Source organism: Gouania willdenowi, chromosome 22 (assembly GCF_900634775.1).
Source record: "Gouania willdenowi chromosome 22, fGouWil2.1, whole genome shotgun sequence".
Taxonomy (NCBI): domain Eukaryota; kingdom Metazoa; phylum Chordata; class Actinopteri; order Blenniiformes; family Gobiesocidae; genus Gouania; species Gouania willdenowi.
This window is the reverse complement of record NC_041065.1, coordinates 6,751,701-6,772,626: the sequence shown is the minus strand read 5'-3', so window position 1 is coordinate 6,772,626 and position 20,926 is coordinate 6,751,701. Positions and strand designations below refer to the sequence as shown.

The 20,926-nt window shown below is 40.6% G+C and overlaps 1 protein-coding gene and 1 long non-coding RNA gene across 6 annotated transcripts in view; one reads left to right on the top strand and one right to left on the bottom strand.

Moving 5' to 3' along the window:
* Positions 1-1,016: 1,016 nt before the first annotated feature.
* LOC114456814 (uncharacterized) lies at positions 1,017-12,454 on the bottom strand. Its single transcript, XR_003672886.1, has 3 exons — positions 12,231-12,454; positions 12,003-12,004; positions 1,017-1,027 (listed from the first exon to the last, which is right to left on the bottom strand). It is a non-coding gene; the product is annotated as an uncharacterized LOC114456814 (long non-coding RNA).
* The window catches only part of slc8a3 (solute carrier family 8 member 3), a 227,071-nt gene continuing 209,506 nt past the window's right edge, over positions 3,362-20,926 (top strand). For 4 of the 5 annotated variants that reach the window (XM_028438803.1, XM_028438802.1, XM_028438800.1 and 1 more), the window contains exons 1-2: positions 3,362-3,846; positions 18,258-20,124. In XM_028438803.1, the coding sequence (XP_028294604.1) occupies positions 18,344-20,124 (1,781 nt within the window). In that variant the 5' untranslated portion in view covers positions 3,362-3,846; positions 18,258-18,343. Of the gene's footprint in view, positions 3,847-18,257; positions 20,125-20,926 lie in introns of those variants that run through there. The other variant, XM_028438804.1, reaches the window with a different exon arrangement.

Sequence of the window (20,926 nt, the reverse complement as noted above, 5' to 3'; positions counted from 1 at the left end):
TGGGGATTTTTTCCTTGTACAGCTTCAGTCTTAGAGTTGGTGGCAGTGTCAACATCCACTTCCTCTTTGTCCTGTCAGCAGTGTGTCCTGTCTGTGTCCTCAGTGAAGCTGGGTGTCTGTATTTATGTTGTTTTGTGTGTTTTTGGAGTCTTTTTGGATGTTTTACTCTAACTTTATGTGGGCAGGCTGCCCTGGACCTACACACCGAGGGGATCGCCCCCAAGGCAACCAGGAGACAAGACAAGCACCAAGCCATACCCGAAGAGAAGGGGCACCCCCACCCCCTGCAAGGCTGACACCGCCCAGAGAGACCCCGCCGCCTAGAGGCCCACCGCCCCGCCACTGATGTATTTGTGCTCTACACTGTGGCGCAGCCATCTACAGAGGGGCCGGGCCCCCACACGACAGGCCTACATATGTGAACTGACCCACCATCCTGTTATGGTACCTCTCTATTCCCCAATGGAGTGAATGTGTGTGTTTAGTGAATGTATGAGGTGCAATTAAAAGAAAGGGGACGGGGGGAGCGACCCAACCTTTGTGTATATATGTGTATGTGGTGCTTTAGCTCTGGAGGGTGGAGGCGGTGGTCATACCCTCCGGGGGGTGGTGTGTTGAAGTGTGATTAAAATTGGAGGGATTGGTAGAGCACATTCAGGTGGGAGTGCCGCCCCCATGCCACTACATGATAGCATACACGCTCCCCCACCCTTAGTAACTCTGTAAGATGATCATTTAAACCGTAAAAGTGGCATTGCTAATGATACTGTAAGTGCTGTAAACATACGGCCGGAAAAAAAGTGACCAACCCACTCTCCCCCCTGTCACCCGGCTACACACACACACACACACACCTGGTCATCACTTCACTGGAGCGATGAAGTGATGAGTGACCAAAAAACACCACTATGCTCAAGCAACTCATCAGGGGCGATTGAAGTGACTGCACTCGCTGCAGTCGTGTTCGGTGTGAACCCACCTTAGAGTAGAAGGTGGTCAGAAAGATAGTCGTAGGCGATTCCGCCCGCTGCCTGCATTTCTGGACACCCCTGCAGAATTAATCAATACTGAAGCTTGTGTGAATTTGGTCGAACACACGTTGTACGCTCAGATCTGAATGTACAACAAATGAATGGTTGATAGAAGAGTTTAATCAATAATAATAATGATAATAAACTGAAGATCATTTGCTTGAGTATAAAAACATGTAAAAGGTTTAAAGTTTGTTTTGATTTCCACTGTAAACACTCTCTTATTGTTGGAAAAGTTTGTTGCATTGCATTGTCCTGTAGACGGATGCATAGACATGTTTTTTCTTCATTCTCATGGGTCATTCCATGGATTTTAACAAAGGCACTTCTGTCTCATATAATTTAGAAGTTTTTACAAATTGTTCCGTGTTCCTGTAAATTTTCGGTTTGAGATATGGACAATTTCTTTCATCTCCGTAACATTGCTAAAATCAGATCTATCCTGTCTCAGAGCGACGCCGAAAAACTAGTCCATGCTTTTGTTACCTCTAGACTGGATTATTGTAATTCTCTTTTAGCAGGCTGCCCGAGCAAGTCGCTTAAGACACTTCAGCTGGTTCAAAATGCTGCAGCACGTGTACTGACTAAAACTAGGAGAAGAGATCACATTACTCCTGTATTAGCCTCTCTGCATTGGCTTCCCATAAAATATAGAATAGAATTCAAGATTCTTCTTCTCACTTATAAAGCCCTAAATGGACAGGCACCAGTCTATCTCAAGGAGCTTGTAGTGCCATACAATCCCCCCAGAACACTACGCTCTCAAAATGCTGGACTACTCGTTGTTCCATTTGTCTCTAAAAGTAGTATAGGAGGAAGAGCTTTCAGTTATCAGGCCCCACTTCTCTGGAACCATCTACCAACCACGGTTCGGGGGGCAGACACCCTCTCTACCTTTAAGGTTAGGCTCAAAACATTCCTCTTTGATAAAGCTTTTAGTTAGGAACCAGCTCATAGCTCATAGTTAAGATGCAATAGGCATAGACTGCCGGGGGGGGGGGGTCTGGCATGCTCGGTTGGAGAGAGGTTGGAGAGGGCATTAAGAGAGAGGTCATTTAGGGTAGAGAGGGACCGGAGAGGGTCCCATTCCTCTTTCAAACACTCCCTCTATGTCTGCTTCTTCCCTTGTGTGTTTGCTCCTGTACTCCTTCTGGCTTTTGTCTTGTAGGTCCGTGGGATCCTTAGTGTGGAGTTACAGAGTCTCAACAACTCTGTCTCCACCCTTTCCTCTGCACACACCCAACACAGCATAACGTGGATGGCTGTTCATCATAGGAATGGGATCCACACAAGGTTCCTGCTGCTTAACAGAAGGTTTTCCTTGCCGCCATGATGAATTCATGTTGGGTGTGGGATACATATGTATGTGTATATACGTATATATGCATATGTGTGTATCCATAAAATGAAGAGTCTGTCCTTAAGACTGCTCTACTGTAAAGTGTCTTGAGATACCATTGGTTATGATTTGGCGCTATACAAATAAAGATTGATTGATTGATTGAATTTACCAAAATCTACACATACTTACGCGTAGATGTGTAGATTTTTAGTCCTTTTTTTGTTCCATTTTCAGCTTCCATTATCTCAGGAACTATGTCACATAAAAAACTGAAATTTGGTATATTAATACAGCTCCACCTACTCTCTCAGAATATATAAAAAGGTCTGCTATAGATCCTATCTGGTGGACATGCTAGCCCCTCAAATTTGGAAAAAAAAGTTTGTCAAGGTTTGATGCTGGACCATATTTGGGTTCAGTAAACAACTTTGCATATGTCTCAGCTCCCTGTAATTTGATCAACTTTAAGATGATCACATCACCGATTAGTCACATATATGCATTGGTTCTTGGATGAATATTATTATTATTATTAATATATATATATTTTTTAATTGATTGATGTGCAGCTGCCAATGGGCTGTGATCCTCACTTAAATCACACAATGAATATTTATGGTTCTATCAGCAGTAAGACGCAGAAATGTGTGTGTGTGTGTATCAGTGTGTGTGTCTGTGTATGTATCAGTGCGTTTTTGTGTGTATCATTGTGTGTGTGTATCAGTGTGTGTGCCTGCGTGTCTAAGTAAGTGTGTGTCTCTCTGCGTGTGTGTGTGTGTGTATCAGTGTGTGTGCCTGCGTGTCTAAGTAAGTGTGTGTCTCTGTGTGTGTGTGTGTATCTATCAGTGCGTGTGTACAGTATGTCTGTGTGTGTGTCAATGTGAGTGTGTGTGTGTCTCTCAGCTGATGATGACGTAGCTGCGCGGCTCGTGGCTGTGACTGTAGTGGTGGGGGCTGATGGGGGGGGGGGTCTGCAGGGCGCTACCATTCCTCACCTCTCACCGGAGAGCAGAGCAGGCCTCATCTCTCCGCTACATGAATATTAATGCACGCTGTGATAAAGCATCTCAGTCTCTGAGTCCGGCATCACGCGCAGCGTCCACCGACGCACTGACGAGCAGCTCGAGGGACACGGACCGCGCTCACACCGACGGTGCGTAAAGTGTCCGGCGGAGCCATGGAGAGTTGAGTTGCTGCGCGGACGCGGCGTGCGTGAGTCCGGCCTGTGAGCAGCTCCAATATCTCCAGTGCTGGTGCTGGACCGACAGGACGCCTCGTGCATCTGGAAACACTGACACCCCACCACCTCCTCCTCCTCCTCCTCATACCCCCCCCCCCCCCACACACACACACACCAGTGTCAGTGGCAGCTTCACGAGCCGCTCGGTCCGTCAGACACGGAGGGATCCGGGGAGGAGAGCGTGTGGACATCTGAGCATCATCATCATCATCATCAGGAGGAGGAATCTGCAGGTAGGACTTCTCCTACATCAGGACCAGTGGGTGAATGTAGATCCAGATGTTCTCCCGTTGGTCCCACATGATGGACTGGATACGGTCTGATGGGTGTGTCTTAGCGGGAGGACCGGGTCCAGAGCCTACAGCCTGATCGTTAATTCATGATCAATATCTGGTTTATTTCCCATGTGAGATGTCCGTGGGTTCCCAGTGTTCCCAATGCTGACTGTGGACTGATGATGATTGATCATCAACAGCTGAGGCTCGGTGCTGAGAACATGTTTACCACAGCTCAAATAAACGGCCTCCAAAAATAGGGAAAGTGAAAGCGATCTGACTCTACTCTCTCCTCCAGTTCCAGCACAGACTGGGAACACTGGACCTAAACGGGCCTGTTTGTCAGTGAGTCAGAGTAATCCTGAACTCTAAAGTAATCCTTGCTGGTTGCGTTGGGACAATGACATGCATCTGAAGAGCATTGCTCAGATTTCGCTCCAAACTAACTTGGAGCAGGGGTTCTCAACCTTGGGATCGCGAGACACTGGGAGGGGGTCGTCATGCCTTCAAGAAATATATATATATATATATATATATGCTTTGTTGCTTTTATATATTAGCAATTTCAGCCAATTTTTGCTTATTTTTACCCTTTTGCTACATTACTCCCATTTCTGCCACTAAGATTCAATGGACATTTTCTGCACATTTTGGTACTTTCTCCCCTTTCTATTACTTTTCCAATAATGTCACATATGTTGATCCATTATTGTCACTTTTAACCTCTTTTCACCATATTTCATGCTTATTTTTTTTTTGCCAATTTAACCACATTCACGATTTGCCATGCCCATTATTAGTAAGTTTAAACTAATTGTTCCAACTTTTTAAATTACATTACCCCAACGCCCTCCTCCTTTTCTGTCACTTTTAAGCCAATATTAGCACTTTATACCCCTTTTCAAAAAAATTACTTTTCCTGTCGGTTTTTGCAACTTTTAACCAATTTCTCTGTTTTCTAAAATCCCATTTCACATAATTTTTTATTTTAAACCAATTTGGTGACTTTTAACCCATTTTATTTCTGATTAAAACAAGGATTTACATGTTTAAGATGATTGTGTGTATATATATATATACACACAATGGCCCAAATAATAACAAACTTCCTGGATAACAGTGGATAATATTCAGCTGAAGAAGTAAATATGGTTATCACAGATTCATAGAACAATAGACCATTTTGCTTGACTTTATGGATGGACCCCAAAAAGTTCTCCCCTTTATTCCCCCTTAGATGGCCCTGTCTCCACATGACTGTTCTTCAATGTTCATGTCTGTGTTCAACCATCTTCAGCTATAGTAGAGATCCCCGGTCTCTAGAACCTTTATTTTGGAGGTCGCGGGCTGAAAAGGTTGAGAACTACTGACTAAGAGGAACTTCTTGCAGGCTTCACTGGCCTGAGCGCGATGTTTGCAAACACATAAATCACTGCACTGGCTTCCCTCTGAGACTAATATGGTAAATCCTATCTTTAATTTAAAGATAAATTGATAAATAAATTGATTCTGGCTTTAATACAATTCTGATAGTCTGATACTTTTACCCTAAAATCTGACAGCTAATCAAAAAGCAGGAGCAGGAGAAAAGGAATAATTCAATATGGACATTGGCTCATGGCAACAAAGTGCATAATGTATTCAGATGTTTGAAGTATTTTCCTGCTCTACGACATTCCAAGGACAAAGCAACTGTATGACATGAATAAAAAATAAACTGGCATTAGGTGGATAAACAGCAGCAGAAAGAAAAGGCATCAAATGAATGATCCAAGCTTTCCTTTGACTGTAGCCTGAGGCTGGATTCTTTATCTACCACTGCTAAAAGGCCATCCTGCAGTATCATCAGCACCCAACAGGGGGTCACCTTTTGGATGGACTCGTTCAAACACTAATTGGTAGAGGTTTAACTGTTGATATAGTCAGGATCACTTTAGTCATATCGTTTTATTTAGCGTGCAGTTTAGATTTGGCTGTAAGGCTCTGCTCTGGGACCTCTGAGCTCTTTCAGCAGCTGTATAACTGTCGGTCATTCAAAATGTTCACGAGACAAACTGATGTCCACTCAAAGGTTTAATCATCACAGAAGAATTGACGGGTAGAGCACCGTAAAAACTGAAATAACAAAGACGATTCACAGTTTGACACAAATTACCACATAAAATGTCACACATACGACTTAAACTACTCATAAACCATTAAATAAACAAAATTTACCATGTTCGCCTGATGACTAGGGCTGAACGATTTTGGAAAATAATCTAATTGTGATTTTTTTCCTCAATATTGCGATTATTTTTTGTCATGTATTTTTCAATGAACACAAGCAATAAATCAATCTGTTTCATAATAAACAATTTCAGATTTATTTAAACTTTAAATAAATATGAAATGTAAATTTTAAAGCACAGATTACAACAATTGGGCAAACCTCAACATTAGGGATGGGTATACTACTGTACTACTACTCTTATCGATCCAGTATTTTATCGATATCTTCTTTTTTTTAAATCATTGGAAAAACACGAAATAAGAAAAAATAAAATAATAATAATAATGAACATCAATTTGTTTATTTTTGAACATTTTTAACAATATTGCACACAAAATAAATGAAAGATACAAAATAGTTCTAAATAAAACATAAACAGTAAAAGATAAAAAAAAACAAAACACTAAACCAACTATCTAAACAATACAAACATTCAAATCAAGCATATCAAACATAACTGAAAAATTGTGCAAAAGGAGAATTATTGAGCTGTGCCTCTGATGGCTGCTACTGCACTGGCACGTGACAACAAGGCTAACTATGTTGATTTATCCGTTTTGCCATTATAACTCAACGTTTTAGCTGTAAGATAATAGTCACTACTCCAACTAAACGTTGCCGGCAGCCAAGGCATGGTAGCGGCCGATGTGCGGGGAAACCTACCGCCGAAACAACCCGAGAGTCCACAAAGCAGCGGGTTTTCTTGCCAGCACTCGGCACCACTGGAGCAGACGGCGCGACAGATGGCAGAAGCGTGGCTGCCATGTAGGGCTATCGGCTAGGCTAAAGGCTAAGCCGTAGAGAACCCCGCACACACAACTCACCTGGTTCTGCAGCAGCACACACTTTTCTGACTCAAAATCACAATAGCCATTTAAATAGCCACATGTTTATGGCTATTTAAAACTGCAGTTTTTTGGCTGAAAACAATAACAACTAGAACTGCAAGCAGTTATGAAAGGGGGCCAAGCCTTCCTGCGCGACTCGGCCCACATGTTTCGCGGAGCCCGTGAAAGTACGTCACGAAGGATGACGGGCTCAAGGCGATCGTCATTACACAGGCCAACGTGCCATTTGCTGTGAACAGGTGGATATGAAGTTTGAAAGATGTGATTTAAAATGTGAAATTTACAGGCCAAAATGCATTTGCACCCATTATAGTGCCACCTCGTGGTGCACTTTTTGGTTTCGGTGATCTGTGTGCTCTTCTATGGTTACCCTGTAAATTTCATAGCCCTCAACATATTACTTCAGCTGAAATAGAGGTTTGTTTATGTACATGTTATGTAGTAATAAGCCACGCCCACTTTGACCAATTGTGATTAACTTCGAGATACAGTCCCAGGAGCGACCCAAGGTCATACCCACCAAATTTGGTAGAAATCGGTCGTGCCATTTAGGAGATATAAATTTCTCATAATTGAAGGGCCCCCTAGAGGCCTAATTTATTGAAATCTGGCTCATACCCCCACAGTCACATGCCAACCAAGGATCTCAGATTTGGTGTTGTTAGCAATTATTTTGACCGAGATATGCAACAGTTTGCGTTTTTATAGCGAGCTAGAAAACTTTACGCGTTAATATTTTGCGCATATTTTGAGCCAACAAAATGATTTAATCAACTTTAGATCAGGTCCAACTGAAGACTCTACATGCCAAGTTTCATGCTGATTAGACAGAACCCAAAGGAGAAATTTCAAAAAGTAGGTTTTTGATATGTAGTGTACAGGGAGCAATATGCCGTGGGAGTGGGCGTGGTCTATGTCAGCAGATGCGACTCTATATAGTGAACTATGGGATATGAAGTTTTTAAAGATGTGAATTAAATTGTGAAAGTTAAAGGCCAAAATGTTTTGTTTTTTTTTTTTTTTTTTTTAAAGGATTTTTTTTGACTCTAGTGGCCTTTATATGACAGTTGCTTGACAGGAAGGGGGTGAGAGAGAGCAGGGAATGACACGCAGGAAGGGGTCCCAGGCTGGGAATCGAGCCTGGACCCACTGCAGGTGAGAGGCTACAGCCTCCGTACATGGGGCGGGCGCTCAACCCACTGAGCTACACACCGCCCCAGGCCAAAATGTTTTTGCAAGTATAGCCCCACCTAGTGGTGCAATTTTTGGTATGGGTGGTCTGTGTGGTCTTCTATATCTACCCTGTAAATTTCACTGCCCTCAACATAATAATTCAGCTGAAATAAATGTTTGTTTATGTACGTGTTGTGTTGTAATAAGCCATGCCCCCTTTGACCAATCGCGAATAACTTTGAGATATCGCCTCAGGAGGGACCCAAGACCATACCCTCCAAATTTGGTAAAAATTGGTCATGCCATTTAAGAGATATAAATATTCATTATTTGTAGCGCCCCCTTGTGGCCTACATCATTCAAATTTGGCGCATTTCCTCACAGTCACATGCCAACTGTGGATCTCAGATTTGGTGTTGTTAGCATTTATTTTGACCGAGATATGCGCCAGTTCGCATTTTTATTGCTAGCTAGAAAGCTTTACTCGTTAATAATTTGTGCATAATTTACCCGAACAAACTCATTTTAATAAATAACTGTATATCACGTCCAACTGAAGACTCTACGTGCCAAGTTTCATGCTGATTGAACAAAACCCCAAGGATGAGTTCGAAAAAGTAGGTTTTCCAGTTTATGCGATTTTGCTCCGAGAAAAGTTTGTGGCGGAAATGGGCGTGGCCTAGCCCAGGTGATTCAGTGCTATTCAAGGAATCTGTGGATATGAAGGTTTTATATTTGCAACAAACGGAGTGGGAGTTATTGGCCAAAACGCGTTGACCTTTGTTATAGCGCCACCTGCTGGCGGATATATGTGAATTTTTGCATCCAAGGTCCCCTGGGGGTTTTGGACCCAACCACCAAAGGGCACCATCCTACCTTGCACGGTTTATTCTGCAGCACCACTTTTACCAACGGAACTATAAAAGGTAACTATAATAATAATCGGAACGATTACAATAGGGTTCCTAGCACCTCTGGTCCTAGGAACCACGATTACAATAGGGTTCCTAGCACCGCTGGTCCTAGGAACCGCGTATGCTTACATACGCGGTTCCCTGGCCCCGCGGGCTTGGCCCCCTAATAATAATAATAATAATAATAAAAATCCTTTTGATTACAATAGGATTCCTAGCACCGCTGGTCCTAGGAACCGCGTATGCTTACATACGCGGTTCCCTGGCCCCTCGGGCTTGGCCCCCTAAATAGCGTCTACAGACACACTTAATCATGAAGCGAGGTGAACAGGCGAGCACTGTCTACAGTAGCCCCTCCCGTCATTCAGCTCCGCATGTGGGTTCTTAAGGTGGACTGACGGGCAGCATGGTACTATCAAAGCTTGTCTGAGGCTTGAGGATTAATGTCACCTTAAAAATACCGGTAACAGGACCGATAAGGATGTAGTTTGTCGGTCCAAAAAAAGAAAAATAATACGCAGCCTTTGCGATTAGAAAATCGCGTTTTATGATATCGCAAGAATATTGCAAATGCGATTAATCGTTCAGCCTTACTGATGATCAACAGAAAAAAGGGAGCAAAAATAGGACAGTGAGTATATATTTTCCGTGCTGAAACCCGAGTAATCTCTGAGTCCTTTCTGGTAAACTTCCGTCTCACAACAACGTCACTCTCAATAAACTTTAGTAACAGGACAAATATCACTTAAAAAATAAGTAAAATAATGCATTGACATTAAAATGACAGTATCAAAGCAGACATTCTATAATTGAGTGCAAAATTAAATAATATGACAAATGTAATAAAATCAACCTCTCATGTTGTCATGGCAACTTAAACAAATCCCGAAGCAAAGGGAGCTCCCCCTTGTTCTTCCATGAGCTACATGGAGAGGCAGCAGACAGAGCGGTCAGCAGGACCCAGCTGGAGCAGAAGCATAGACGTTCGATGTAACAGAAGACACTGTTTAATTAAACAGAAGAGAAGGAGCTGGGGTGGGGGTGGGTTGCGAGGCATTTGCGGATGAAGCGTGCGGAAGTAGGAGTGTTGTCAGGGATTAAATACAGCACTGTGACTAGCTCTAATCAATGGGAAGCACAGAACATGATCAGCTGGATGATTAACTGAATTAGGGGATGGATGCTGTCATTGGTTACAGCTCCTGACAGATGACGGGGCTGGGCCAGCTTGACTTCTGTGCCTCCATGAACTAACGCGATGCTCAATTTGTGGCACACGGAGAGACAAAAACCAAAGATCAACAAAACAGAGTTGGATGATACATTGTAAATAAAGTAACAAAAGGTGAAGTCGTGTTTCAACTGTTCTCATCCCTGTTTGTATTGTCATGTGATTTCCTCTTGATTGTGTTACTGCTCCGTAACGTCTATGCTGCGTAACTGCTGCGTAATCCGCTGTCCGTCAATCCCCGCCCCCTCCATCTGTGATGCCTAACTGCTGCGGTGAGGACTCAGGAGATCTCACTAAAATCTTACTAAAATGAAAACGGTTTTTAAAGGTGTTCTTTTGGCTCTTATACAGCCGTCTCTCTCTGCCTGAAGTCACCACTCTTAGTTTAAGGTAGGTGGCCGATAGGCGTCAGACAATTTTCAAATACAAAAACATGAAGGCAAACAAAAAAAAAAAACACAAACGCAAACGGAAAAAAAAAGAATGCAAGCAGTGCTGATTAAGCTCTTTTGCAATATTCAAATCCCTTCAAATGCTAATGAGCATGCAAATATTTACTGTAGTTCCTTATTGAGGGGGTCACAGTTCTCAAGGTAACGTCCGCTGAGAAATGGGACAGTTTGCTCACAGCTGTTCAAGTGCAGTCTGTGTAAGGGTAGAAAATCAATATTTCAAATGCAAAATCCTTGTGAGGTCACACACCTGAACAGTCTGTCTGAGGGCTTAATGCTATTAGGAGCAGGCATTGGGAACGTTGTCAACTTCTGCATTGCCCATGCTTGTGTGTAATATGGAGAAAGGCTCGGAATGTATTTTTTAAAATGTGATGTATTAAAGAGCCTCTGATTTTTACTTTCAAAATGCCCCCATTCCTTTTGTCAGTTTACACATTTTTGTTTTGCTTGCGTTTCATCTATCAAGGAACAACTCTGTCATAAATAAAATGAATAAATATCTAAAAACGACACAAATTTTTTATTTAATTAAATATATATAAATCAAGTCCATTTACCATTTTACCATTATTTATTAATTAATTTTTATTTATTTATGAAAAAAGACTGAGTTGTAATGCAAAAAAAGAAAAAAAGACTGGGTTATAATGCAAAAAAAGAAATAAAAAGACTGGGTTATAATCAGGGATGTGCCGATACAACTTTTTCACTTCCGATACAATGCCGATATTGCAGCTTTGAGTATTGACCGATACCGATATCAATCCGATACAATGTCAGCACAAATCATACATACTTTTATTACTTATTTTGTAATGTGGAATGTTAGAAAAGACTTGATCAAGTGATGTTACTCAAACAGAAAACAATAGTCAGGAACAGTAGATATGAGAAAAACTGACCCATGTATTATTAACAAGGGATGTATCGATTCACTCAACTCCTGATATGATTCAATTCACGATACTGGGTTCATGATACGATTCTCTCAGGATTTATTTTACAAAATGGGACTGTAGACAAATGATGACTGAAAAATATTAGATAATACTGTACTCTTTTCCTTTTAGTTTTCATTGTCAAAAGAATGCCTTGATAAACTATTCAAAGCAACACAATTTAACCAAAAATAAATCCTGAATGAAATAAATAAAGGAATAATACAAATGAAGAAGAAGCCTATTCATTTAAATTCTGGTTCTATAGTAAACAATGCAAAACTGCTTAATAGTTCCTTTTCTTTTCAAAAGTGCAACTGAAAATGTATTTTGTGCCTTAACAATTGGACTTTAAAAAAACAGTCATTGCACTGTGTTTACATCAGATATTTGTTTAGACCAGCAGATGGCGCTTGTAACCCAATGGTCGGTTGGCATGCAGATATTCTAGGAGTGAAGAATTGATGCTATGCGCTAGCAGACAGAGCTAATAGAAAAACGGGACTTTTACAGATATTCTTTTGGTGCTAAAGACGTAAAGAATCATTTATGAACATGTTTAAGAGTAGAAGGCGGCCAGAAAGAAAGTAGTAGGAGATTCCGCCTGCCACCTAGGATTCTGGACAAGAGAAGGATAAATAGATAGCTCCCTCTGCTGTTTAAAAAAGTACTGCAATTCAATTTTCACAGTATCGATATGAACCATGATACCTATGAATCGATTTTTACCTGCCTTACATTCCTGTTATTAACCAATTGTTTACATACATTTTATCCTTCAACATAATATCTACAGTATTTTACAATTGAATAAATATATAATAATTACTTTCCGAAATTTTAGATGCAGTCAGATACAATCCGATATTCGTTTTCTGTTCATAACCACTACCTGCTTAGGAACACATGGAAGATGATCCATATTTATTCAAAATAACATCAAACCTAAGTGTTCTCTGAGCAGAGAACAAAGTGAGTGGGTTTTGATCTGACTTCCTGTCTTTCTAGCCAATCATCCAGCAATAAAAAATGCCCTGTAATTTAATATCCCTCATCCATACTGAGAGGGTGTCTCTGGCTTCTAGATTCTCGCTGCCTCGTGCGTTTTCTGCCCATCCAGGTCAGCCAACCCCCGTGTATTAAAAATGAGAAACAAAGCTATCAGCTCAGCAGGGCTTGTGCAGTCCTCTCAGTTCCTGCAGTCAATAAGAACGCTGAGAAGTAAAAGATGGATGTCTACACTAATAGAACTCATGAATGGAACATGAGCTGTGTGTGCATTTCTATAATGACTTACAGGCAGATGTGTAAAGATCCTATTCAAGTAGAAGTACTGTTAATTGATTGAAATTGTACTCAAGTACAAGTAAAAAGTAGTTCAACTGAATAGTACTCAAAGTAAAAGTTACTTGTTACTTTCACCAAACATGTTTATTTTTGGTAATAAATCTTGCCACTTGACTTTTCAGAGGCTAAAACTCAAATACTATGTTTTTGGGGTTCTTCGAAGAAATGGAGCTGGGTGAAAAATAGCATGATATAGGACCTTTAAACTTCTTGTCTACATTAAGAAACGTAATTAATCTTCTCATTTTAACAACACAACAAATTAAACGTTCTTGTATACAACACTGTGACAGGTCTATACATTTTTGGCTAAACATTAGCAGTGAATACTTCTTACCTGCTGTTTACCAACATTTGACACAGAAGTCCTGAATGCGGCAACATCCACTTGCTTGGCTAGGTGTAGTTTAAATTAGAATCGGCCCAATTCTCCAAAAAATTGCTGGAACTAGCAGTTAGTTGTTGGATTTTGACATTTTTGATGTGCTGCTTCTGAATAGCCATGTCTCCAGGCTGAATTTCAAGTCCTTCATGCTCAAATTCAAATATTGTACTTTTCTATATCGCCAAAATAGAAAACTCGATACATCTTCTCGATATATTGTCCAGCCCTAATTCCTAAATTATAAAACAGCCTAAATTAAAACATAAATGGGTTTGAAGCATTTGTTTATTTTATATACTTACAGTTCATATACAAGTCAACACATTACATATTTACTATATTCACATTTTATTTTATTACATATTTTCCTATAATTTCTCATGCTCCCTCATGTGGTTCTTTAGTATTCACTAATGACTTGTTAGACACATTTGTTGTAGACTTTACATTAACACTATTTCTGGTGCTTGTGATTGGCTAATTTTTCATGGTGACGTGGTTCCTTCCCCCGTGGTAGACGCTAAAATCTCAGTTATTACAGAATGTGTAACTGTGTCTCATCCTGCTGCTCTTTAGGAAGATAAACTCTCTGTCCCATTTTACAATGTATTTACACGAGTTCTTTGTTTTTTCACAGAAACGTCTTCATTCATCATCTCTTTTCTGAGTTGTTTCCGGGTTTGTTGCCGCTGTCAGCACTAATCTCGCAAGAACTGCCACTCGGGCCATTTCAGGTGGCAGTTCACGCGAGGCTAGTGACAGCGTTCAGTTTAGAGAGGCATCTTTTAATTATGATTACATTAAAATAGGGGATATTTATGGGAAAATTCCAATACGGGACGATGGCGAGAAAGAGGGGTAAAATACGGGAGTTTCCCTGCCAAAACGGCAAACTTGACGATGTACAGCACTATGCAGGTGTAAAAAACGGAGTGATACCAGTGAACAACTTGTCTGCAGGAACACAATTGAATGATTTAATTCACAAGTATTGCTAACATCATTCATGATTATCTTTGCACAATATGTTGCATTGTGGGGGTATGTGCTCTGCAGAGTTTTGTCTGTAATGTAATGTAACAGACTTTAAGGACATCTTCAATTGATTAGACTAAAATTTTACCAAATAAGCTGACATTATCACACTCTGATAATCACCTGTTTGTAAAATTCTAAACGTTGGCCAAAATCTGCTGTTTTGGCAGCAACTTTAATTTTAAATTTAAGAAGTAAAAGGCTTAAAGTACAGCTTGGCAACATTTATATTCTGAATCAGCTTACCCACGTTGACTAAGTAAGCTTAGTTCCCCACTTTGACCCCCAAATGCTCCTAACATTCACCTCTTGAGAATTGGGCCTAGTTTACATTGTGTTATGATACTATCGCATTTGCTATGTTTTGATGCAAATATGTCATTTGCATTATCATCATCATCATCATCATCATCATCATCATCCTTTCTGTCGTGTGGTGTTTTGTCTGAACTGTCTCCTATACTGTCCATAGTTCATTGATAGTTCACATAAGCAGACTATCAGTTCTTCTTCTGGCTCCGAGAAAATAACCAACATTCAATGCAAGTCTAGCCCATTCTGTTGTCATAGCGATCTCTCTTTTAGTAATGATAACTGTACATTCATGGTTGAACTTATCATACTGTACATCCACATGAGACATGTTTGGGTTTTTATCTTTTTTACTTAGTTTGGCAACAGTGCGAGCTCTCTGAGCTCTCTGAGTATTACTGCTGAGAAGTCCAACAATCAAATCACACTCTAATCCCTATCTTAACAGAAAACACATTTTATGATTGGAAATGAGCCCACAGGCTACCATTTGATTTACCCACAGTAAATATTGGCACAGTAGTTCACACAACAATTCAAGCACCTTAAAGTGTGTGGGAAGTTTTTTAGAGCCTGTTTTTATCAATGGAAAAATAGTTTTTCGAAAAAACAAAGAAGGAACTTTTATAATAAAAACTTTAATAGTGTATTTATTCAGTTACCCTTTGGTAAATTTTACATTCTTGGGTACAAAAAAGTGATCACATTTTTGAAGTTCAAAAACTCAGGAAAATTTGAACGCATATTAGGAGTTGCGAAAAATGTAATATTTTGGGGGGGATTGGACATGTGAATGGCAAAATGACCCCCTTGAAAATTGTATTTGATCCCAGCTGGCACTGAATACATCATCACTGTGGATCTTCAGCAAAATTCTGACATCATCACTCTCTACAGTGATGACATCATCATCACAGACAGACAGATATTCCTTGCTTTTATAGAGAGATACAGTCTTGCATCCAACACTGCACTGTTAAAGTACTTCACACATTCATATTTTTGTTTTAAACATACATGTTTATTTGGTTGTGCTATAAAACAATCTGGACAATAAAGCTGAATCTTTAGAGGTTGAAAAATTCCTCTTAGCAGCCTGTTCACTTGGATTTTGTGCTACGCTTATCGAAGTTATTAAGAGCTTGTAGAGCTAAGTAGATGCTAATTAATTATAGCAGCTTTCATTTGTATGCCAAAAAAACAAGTTATGGTTTAACCCAACTGTCATTGATAGTCATAGCGCCCCCTATGGCACAATATGGCCAATATAGATGTTATATTTGCACAGAACAAGTTTGTGATATAATCCGTGAAAATGGTCAGCTACTTCTCAACACTTTCAAATTTCTGCCACAACCCGACATGAAACACACCTCAACGTGTGCCACTTTCCGATATGCGTGTGGTTGCGAGGGCCCGTTCATCGCTGCTTGCAGCTTTAATTGTGATTATGATCGTGATTAAAATATGAATAAAAATAATTTTGGCCATAATCCTGCAGCCCTACTAGTACATACTGTCTACTAAATACTATAAGCATGATTAGTGTGGTGACCGTTCCCACTGAAGTATACATCCAAGTTTTCTAAGATGCATTTGGAACCTACAAAGAAGCACACTGAGGCTAAATATATCTAGAATATCAACATGTGCTCATTTGATCCATAAAACTCACATATACACATTTCATTCCCATTATTTGGACATGCTTAAAAATGTCCCCATGTTGTATACATCCGGGTATTTCTCACATACTTCTTTCAATATTATCCTAATGTTATCGCACTACATACTAATTTTTCTGTCAAACTTAGTATTAGTACGTTATTATGACATTTTGAACACGGTGATAGTCTAATTTAAATGTTTAATTCTTTCAATTTAAATTTCAATGATTTAGCCAATGAAAAAAAAACAACATCCACTAAAGAGGTTTTTTTTCTTTAAAGAGTTTTAGAGACGTTCTAAATGTTAAACGTGTCATTCTGCAACAAGGGTTTGACATTCACTTTTTTTGCTCACCATACTCACTGTTGCTCATGGTTTCCCAGAGTTGGTGGCCACTCAGAATTTTCTCTAGCCACAATTTTTTTGTTGGATAATTATGTTTAATATGATTAAAGCTTGCTATGACATACAAAAGTTTACATGCAATAGAATTACAGCATTTTTAAATTATTATTGTTTAATATATTTTTTAGCAACAGCAATTCTAATCAGAAAATCAAGTTTTTACATTAGAATGAGATTGAAGGAGTGGTAAATGAAATTTCCTCAGAGCTTTCATCATCAGAGTCTGATCCATGAACACTGGCCTGCGAGGCCGGAGGCTGGAGCTGGCTCAAATTGAAATTGAAAATTATTATTATTTTTTGTCTCCTCTTCTTTTATCTCATCACCTTTTCTGTTATTTCTCACTCCGGGTTTTGTTACACCTTCAAAATGCCACCACACAAACCCGACTCTGACCCGCCTTCAGCAAAAGGCTTCACGACTTGACCAATGACCAATCACTGTGTGCAGAAGTTGTAGTGTCGCATTCTCACATTTGCATTTGGTTTATATATTTCAGATGCCGTTAGAGAAAACTACAAATAAATATATATAAATATATATAAATAAAATTCATTTCACCATAGTGGTGTGGTGTTAATGGCCACTGCTAAAATTCATCAGCATTTGGATGATTGGCTGGTGTTAAAGGTCCCATGTCATGCTGTTTTTCATCCATCTCATTTGTTCTAAGAACCCCAAAAACATAGTATGAGTTTTTATTTTCCCAAACTTGCCTGTTTTCCAGAGTTTAAAGCCTCTGAAAAGTCACTTTCTGAGCAACTCTGTGCAAACAGGCTGATTTGTGGCGTACTTATGCAAAAATACCTGGAATTGAATTGTAATTGGAAAAAATGCTGGTAACTGTAATGGTAATTGAATTGTAATTTAACATGGGTAATTGAAAACGTAATTGTAACTAAAAAATGTTATTGACCCCAACACTGCTGTGCTCTGTGTATTTTTTCAACTATATGTTAATGAGGCTTTGTGTAAGTCGTCCTGATTATCCCTTTTCATGCTATGATGGTTGTTGGTTTAAACCATATTAATTTAATTGCCTTTTAAAATGGGACTACTTAACAGACATAATGCTCTAACGCTCCCGAATCCTGAAATTACAACATAAAAAATGTCCAAAAGAAATGCCAAGGAATTTACAGGGAAGAACCTGCATTGCCTGATACCTGTTTTTATTGCTTAGATATAAATAGCACCTTACATACTGTATTAATCAGCTATTGGTGGAAGTTCCAACTTTTTCCCACCCAAAATCTATGACCGACTTGAGATCCAACTGCTCCGTGTTTGGCCCCTGGACTAAAATGAGTTTAAAGCATTAGATATTTATAAACATTGAGTATCATTTAGCTTGATAACCGTGTTGTTTCTTCTTGCTGTGTTTAGGTGGTGGTTGGAGAAAAGCGTTGTCTAGTGCTGGATCCATCAAGGACCGTCACCGTGGTTAGGACCCTTGAAACGAAGAAGGGTTGATGGAGGGTTCCAAGCCTGTGAAAGCAGGGTCATCAGCCTGCCCCTGGTTGGGGCTTCTCTCTCTGGCTGTGGCCTTCCTTTGTGCAGAGGCTCGGACCACTCCCAGCCCTCTGCTCAGCCCTGCCAATGCCACCTGCTTGGAAAACTCAAAGTGTCATACTGGGATTATCCTGCCTATCTGGTATCCAGAGGATCCCTCCATGGGAGACAAGATTGCAAGAGTGATTGTTTATTTTGTAGCAATGATCTACATGTTCCTTGGCGTGTCCATCATTGCTGACCGATTCATGGCAGCCATTGAAGTCATCACCTCCCAAGAGAGGGAAGTCATAATCAAAAGACCCAATGGGGAAACCACCACGACCACAATACGGGTTTGGAATGAAACGGTCTCCAACCTCACTCTCATGGCCTTGGGCTCCTCTGCCCCTGAGATTCTGCTCTCGGTCATAGAGGTTTGTGGACATGATTTCAAACCTGGTAAACTCGGGCCCTCCACAATTGTTGGCAGTGCAGCATTCAATATGTTTGTCATCATTGGCATTTGTGTCTCCGTTATTCCCCAAGGAGAGGTACGCAAAGTCAAACACCTTCGAGTGTTTTTCGTCACAGCAGGCTGGAGTATCTTTGCTTACATCTGGCTTTACATGATCCTAGCTGTGTTTTCACCCAATGAGGTCCAGGTTTGGGAGGGTCTAGTCACACTCGCATTCTTCCCAATATGCGTAGTCCTTGCCTGGGTGGCAGACAGACGGCTGCTGTTCTACAAATTCATGCACAAGAAGTATCGCACTGACAAACACAGGGGTGTCATCATCGAGACGGAGACCGAACGCTCCAAGGGAATCGAGATGGATGGCAAGATGGTTAATTCTCATTTCATGGATGGCGGTGCATCCAGTAATCTTATTGGTTTAATTGAGAACAAGGAGGTCGATGAGTCCAGACGAGACATGATCCGCATCCTGAAAGATCTCAAACAGAAGCACCCCGAGAAAGACTTGGATCAGCTGGTTGAGATGGCTAACTACTACGCTCTCTCACATCAGCAAAAGAGCCGTGCTTTCTACCGCATCCAAGCCACCCGCATGATGACCGGAGCCGGAAACATCCTGAAGAAACATGTTGCAGAGCAGGCAAAGAAGAGTGCCAGCATACAGGAGGTGCACGTGGAAGAACCAGATGAATATGTCTCTCGGATTGCTTTTGAGCCTGCTGTTTACCAGTGCCTGGAAAACTGTGGGGCAGCAATTCTGACTATTACCAGAAAGGGCGGTGACATCAACAAGACCATCTACGTGGATTATAAGACAGAGGATGGATCGGCTAATGCTGGGGCAGACTACGAGTTCTCAGAGGGTACGGTTGTTTTCAAACCTGGAGAAATAGTCAAGGAAATAAGCATTGGGATCATCGACGATGACATCTTTGAGGAAGATGAGCACTTCTTTGTGCGTCTCAGTAATCTGCATGTCCCAGAAAGTGAGGATGAAGTGCTCTCTGCCAACAGTCTCCCATACCCAAAGGCCTTGTTGGGTTTCCCAACAGTTGCCACAGTGACTATTCTAGATGACGATCACTCTGGGATCTTCACCTTTGAAAGCAGCTCAGTCCACATCAGTGAGAGCATTGGTATTATGGAATTGAAAGTGCTAAGAACTTCTGGAGCAAGAGGGACGGTCATCGTTCCTTATCGCACCATAGAGGGACTGGCCAAGGGCGGCGGAGAGGACTTTGAAGACACCTATGGAGAACTGGAATTCAAAAACGATGAGACCTGGTAAGGCAGCAGTTCATATTTCTTTTATACGGCCTAAAAGCAGTGATTTTGGCACTTTGATATTTTTTTAGGGGCATTTAAAATTAATTTGTTATTGGTTTACTTTTTGATAGTAATAATCCAGCTGGACAGAATAAATCCAAGGCATGATTTAAAACCTGTCTACAGACATCTGGCAGACTTGTTAGTTATAAGAGTTATTCATCGTTTGACATCACCTAGCTCTGAATGCTCTTTGGTAACCCCAGAAACTTTGTAAACTTGAAACACTTTTCCTCTTTTCATGGTTTGCCAGCGTTGCGCCTTATCTGAGTGTGAACTCTGCATCCCCTTGTTTTTCTGTCAGGAGTTTTAGCTCTCATCCCAGCGCTGTGGTATCAATCTTCAGTGTGTTATATGCTTTTGGGATTTCACTAAGGGATTCAGCCCTCAACCGTGGAAGCAGAAGTCCTTTAGTTACCCTTTCCTTTGTGTTCCTTTAATCCTTTGATCTTTTGTTGTTTATTTTTCAAACTTGACACTTTTTCAAATCACTTTTCTGACATGAAGCAGAGGAGAGACATATCAAGAAAGAAAAAAATAACTTAAAGGTCTGGTTTCAGCAGATTTTATTTAAGGAAGCTCAAAGCCTACCTAATGATATGAATTGGCCTTTCCAAATGAATAGTAAGACAGGATATTTACTTCCGTTCTGGAGGCTGCAGCCATGAATGAAAATCCTGTGTGAGTAATAGTGTTGTCTTATGTAAATGTAACGTGGCCTTTTTCAGCTGTGCCATCTGTGTACAATGCTGCACCACTC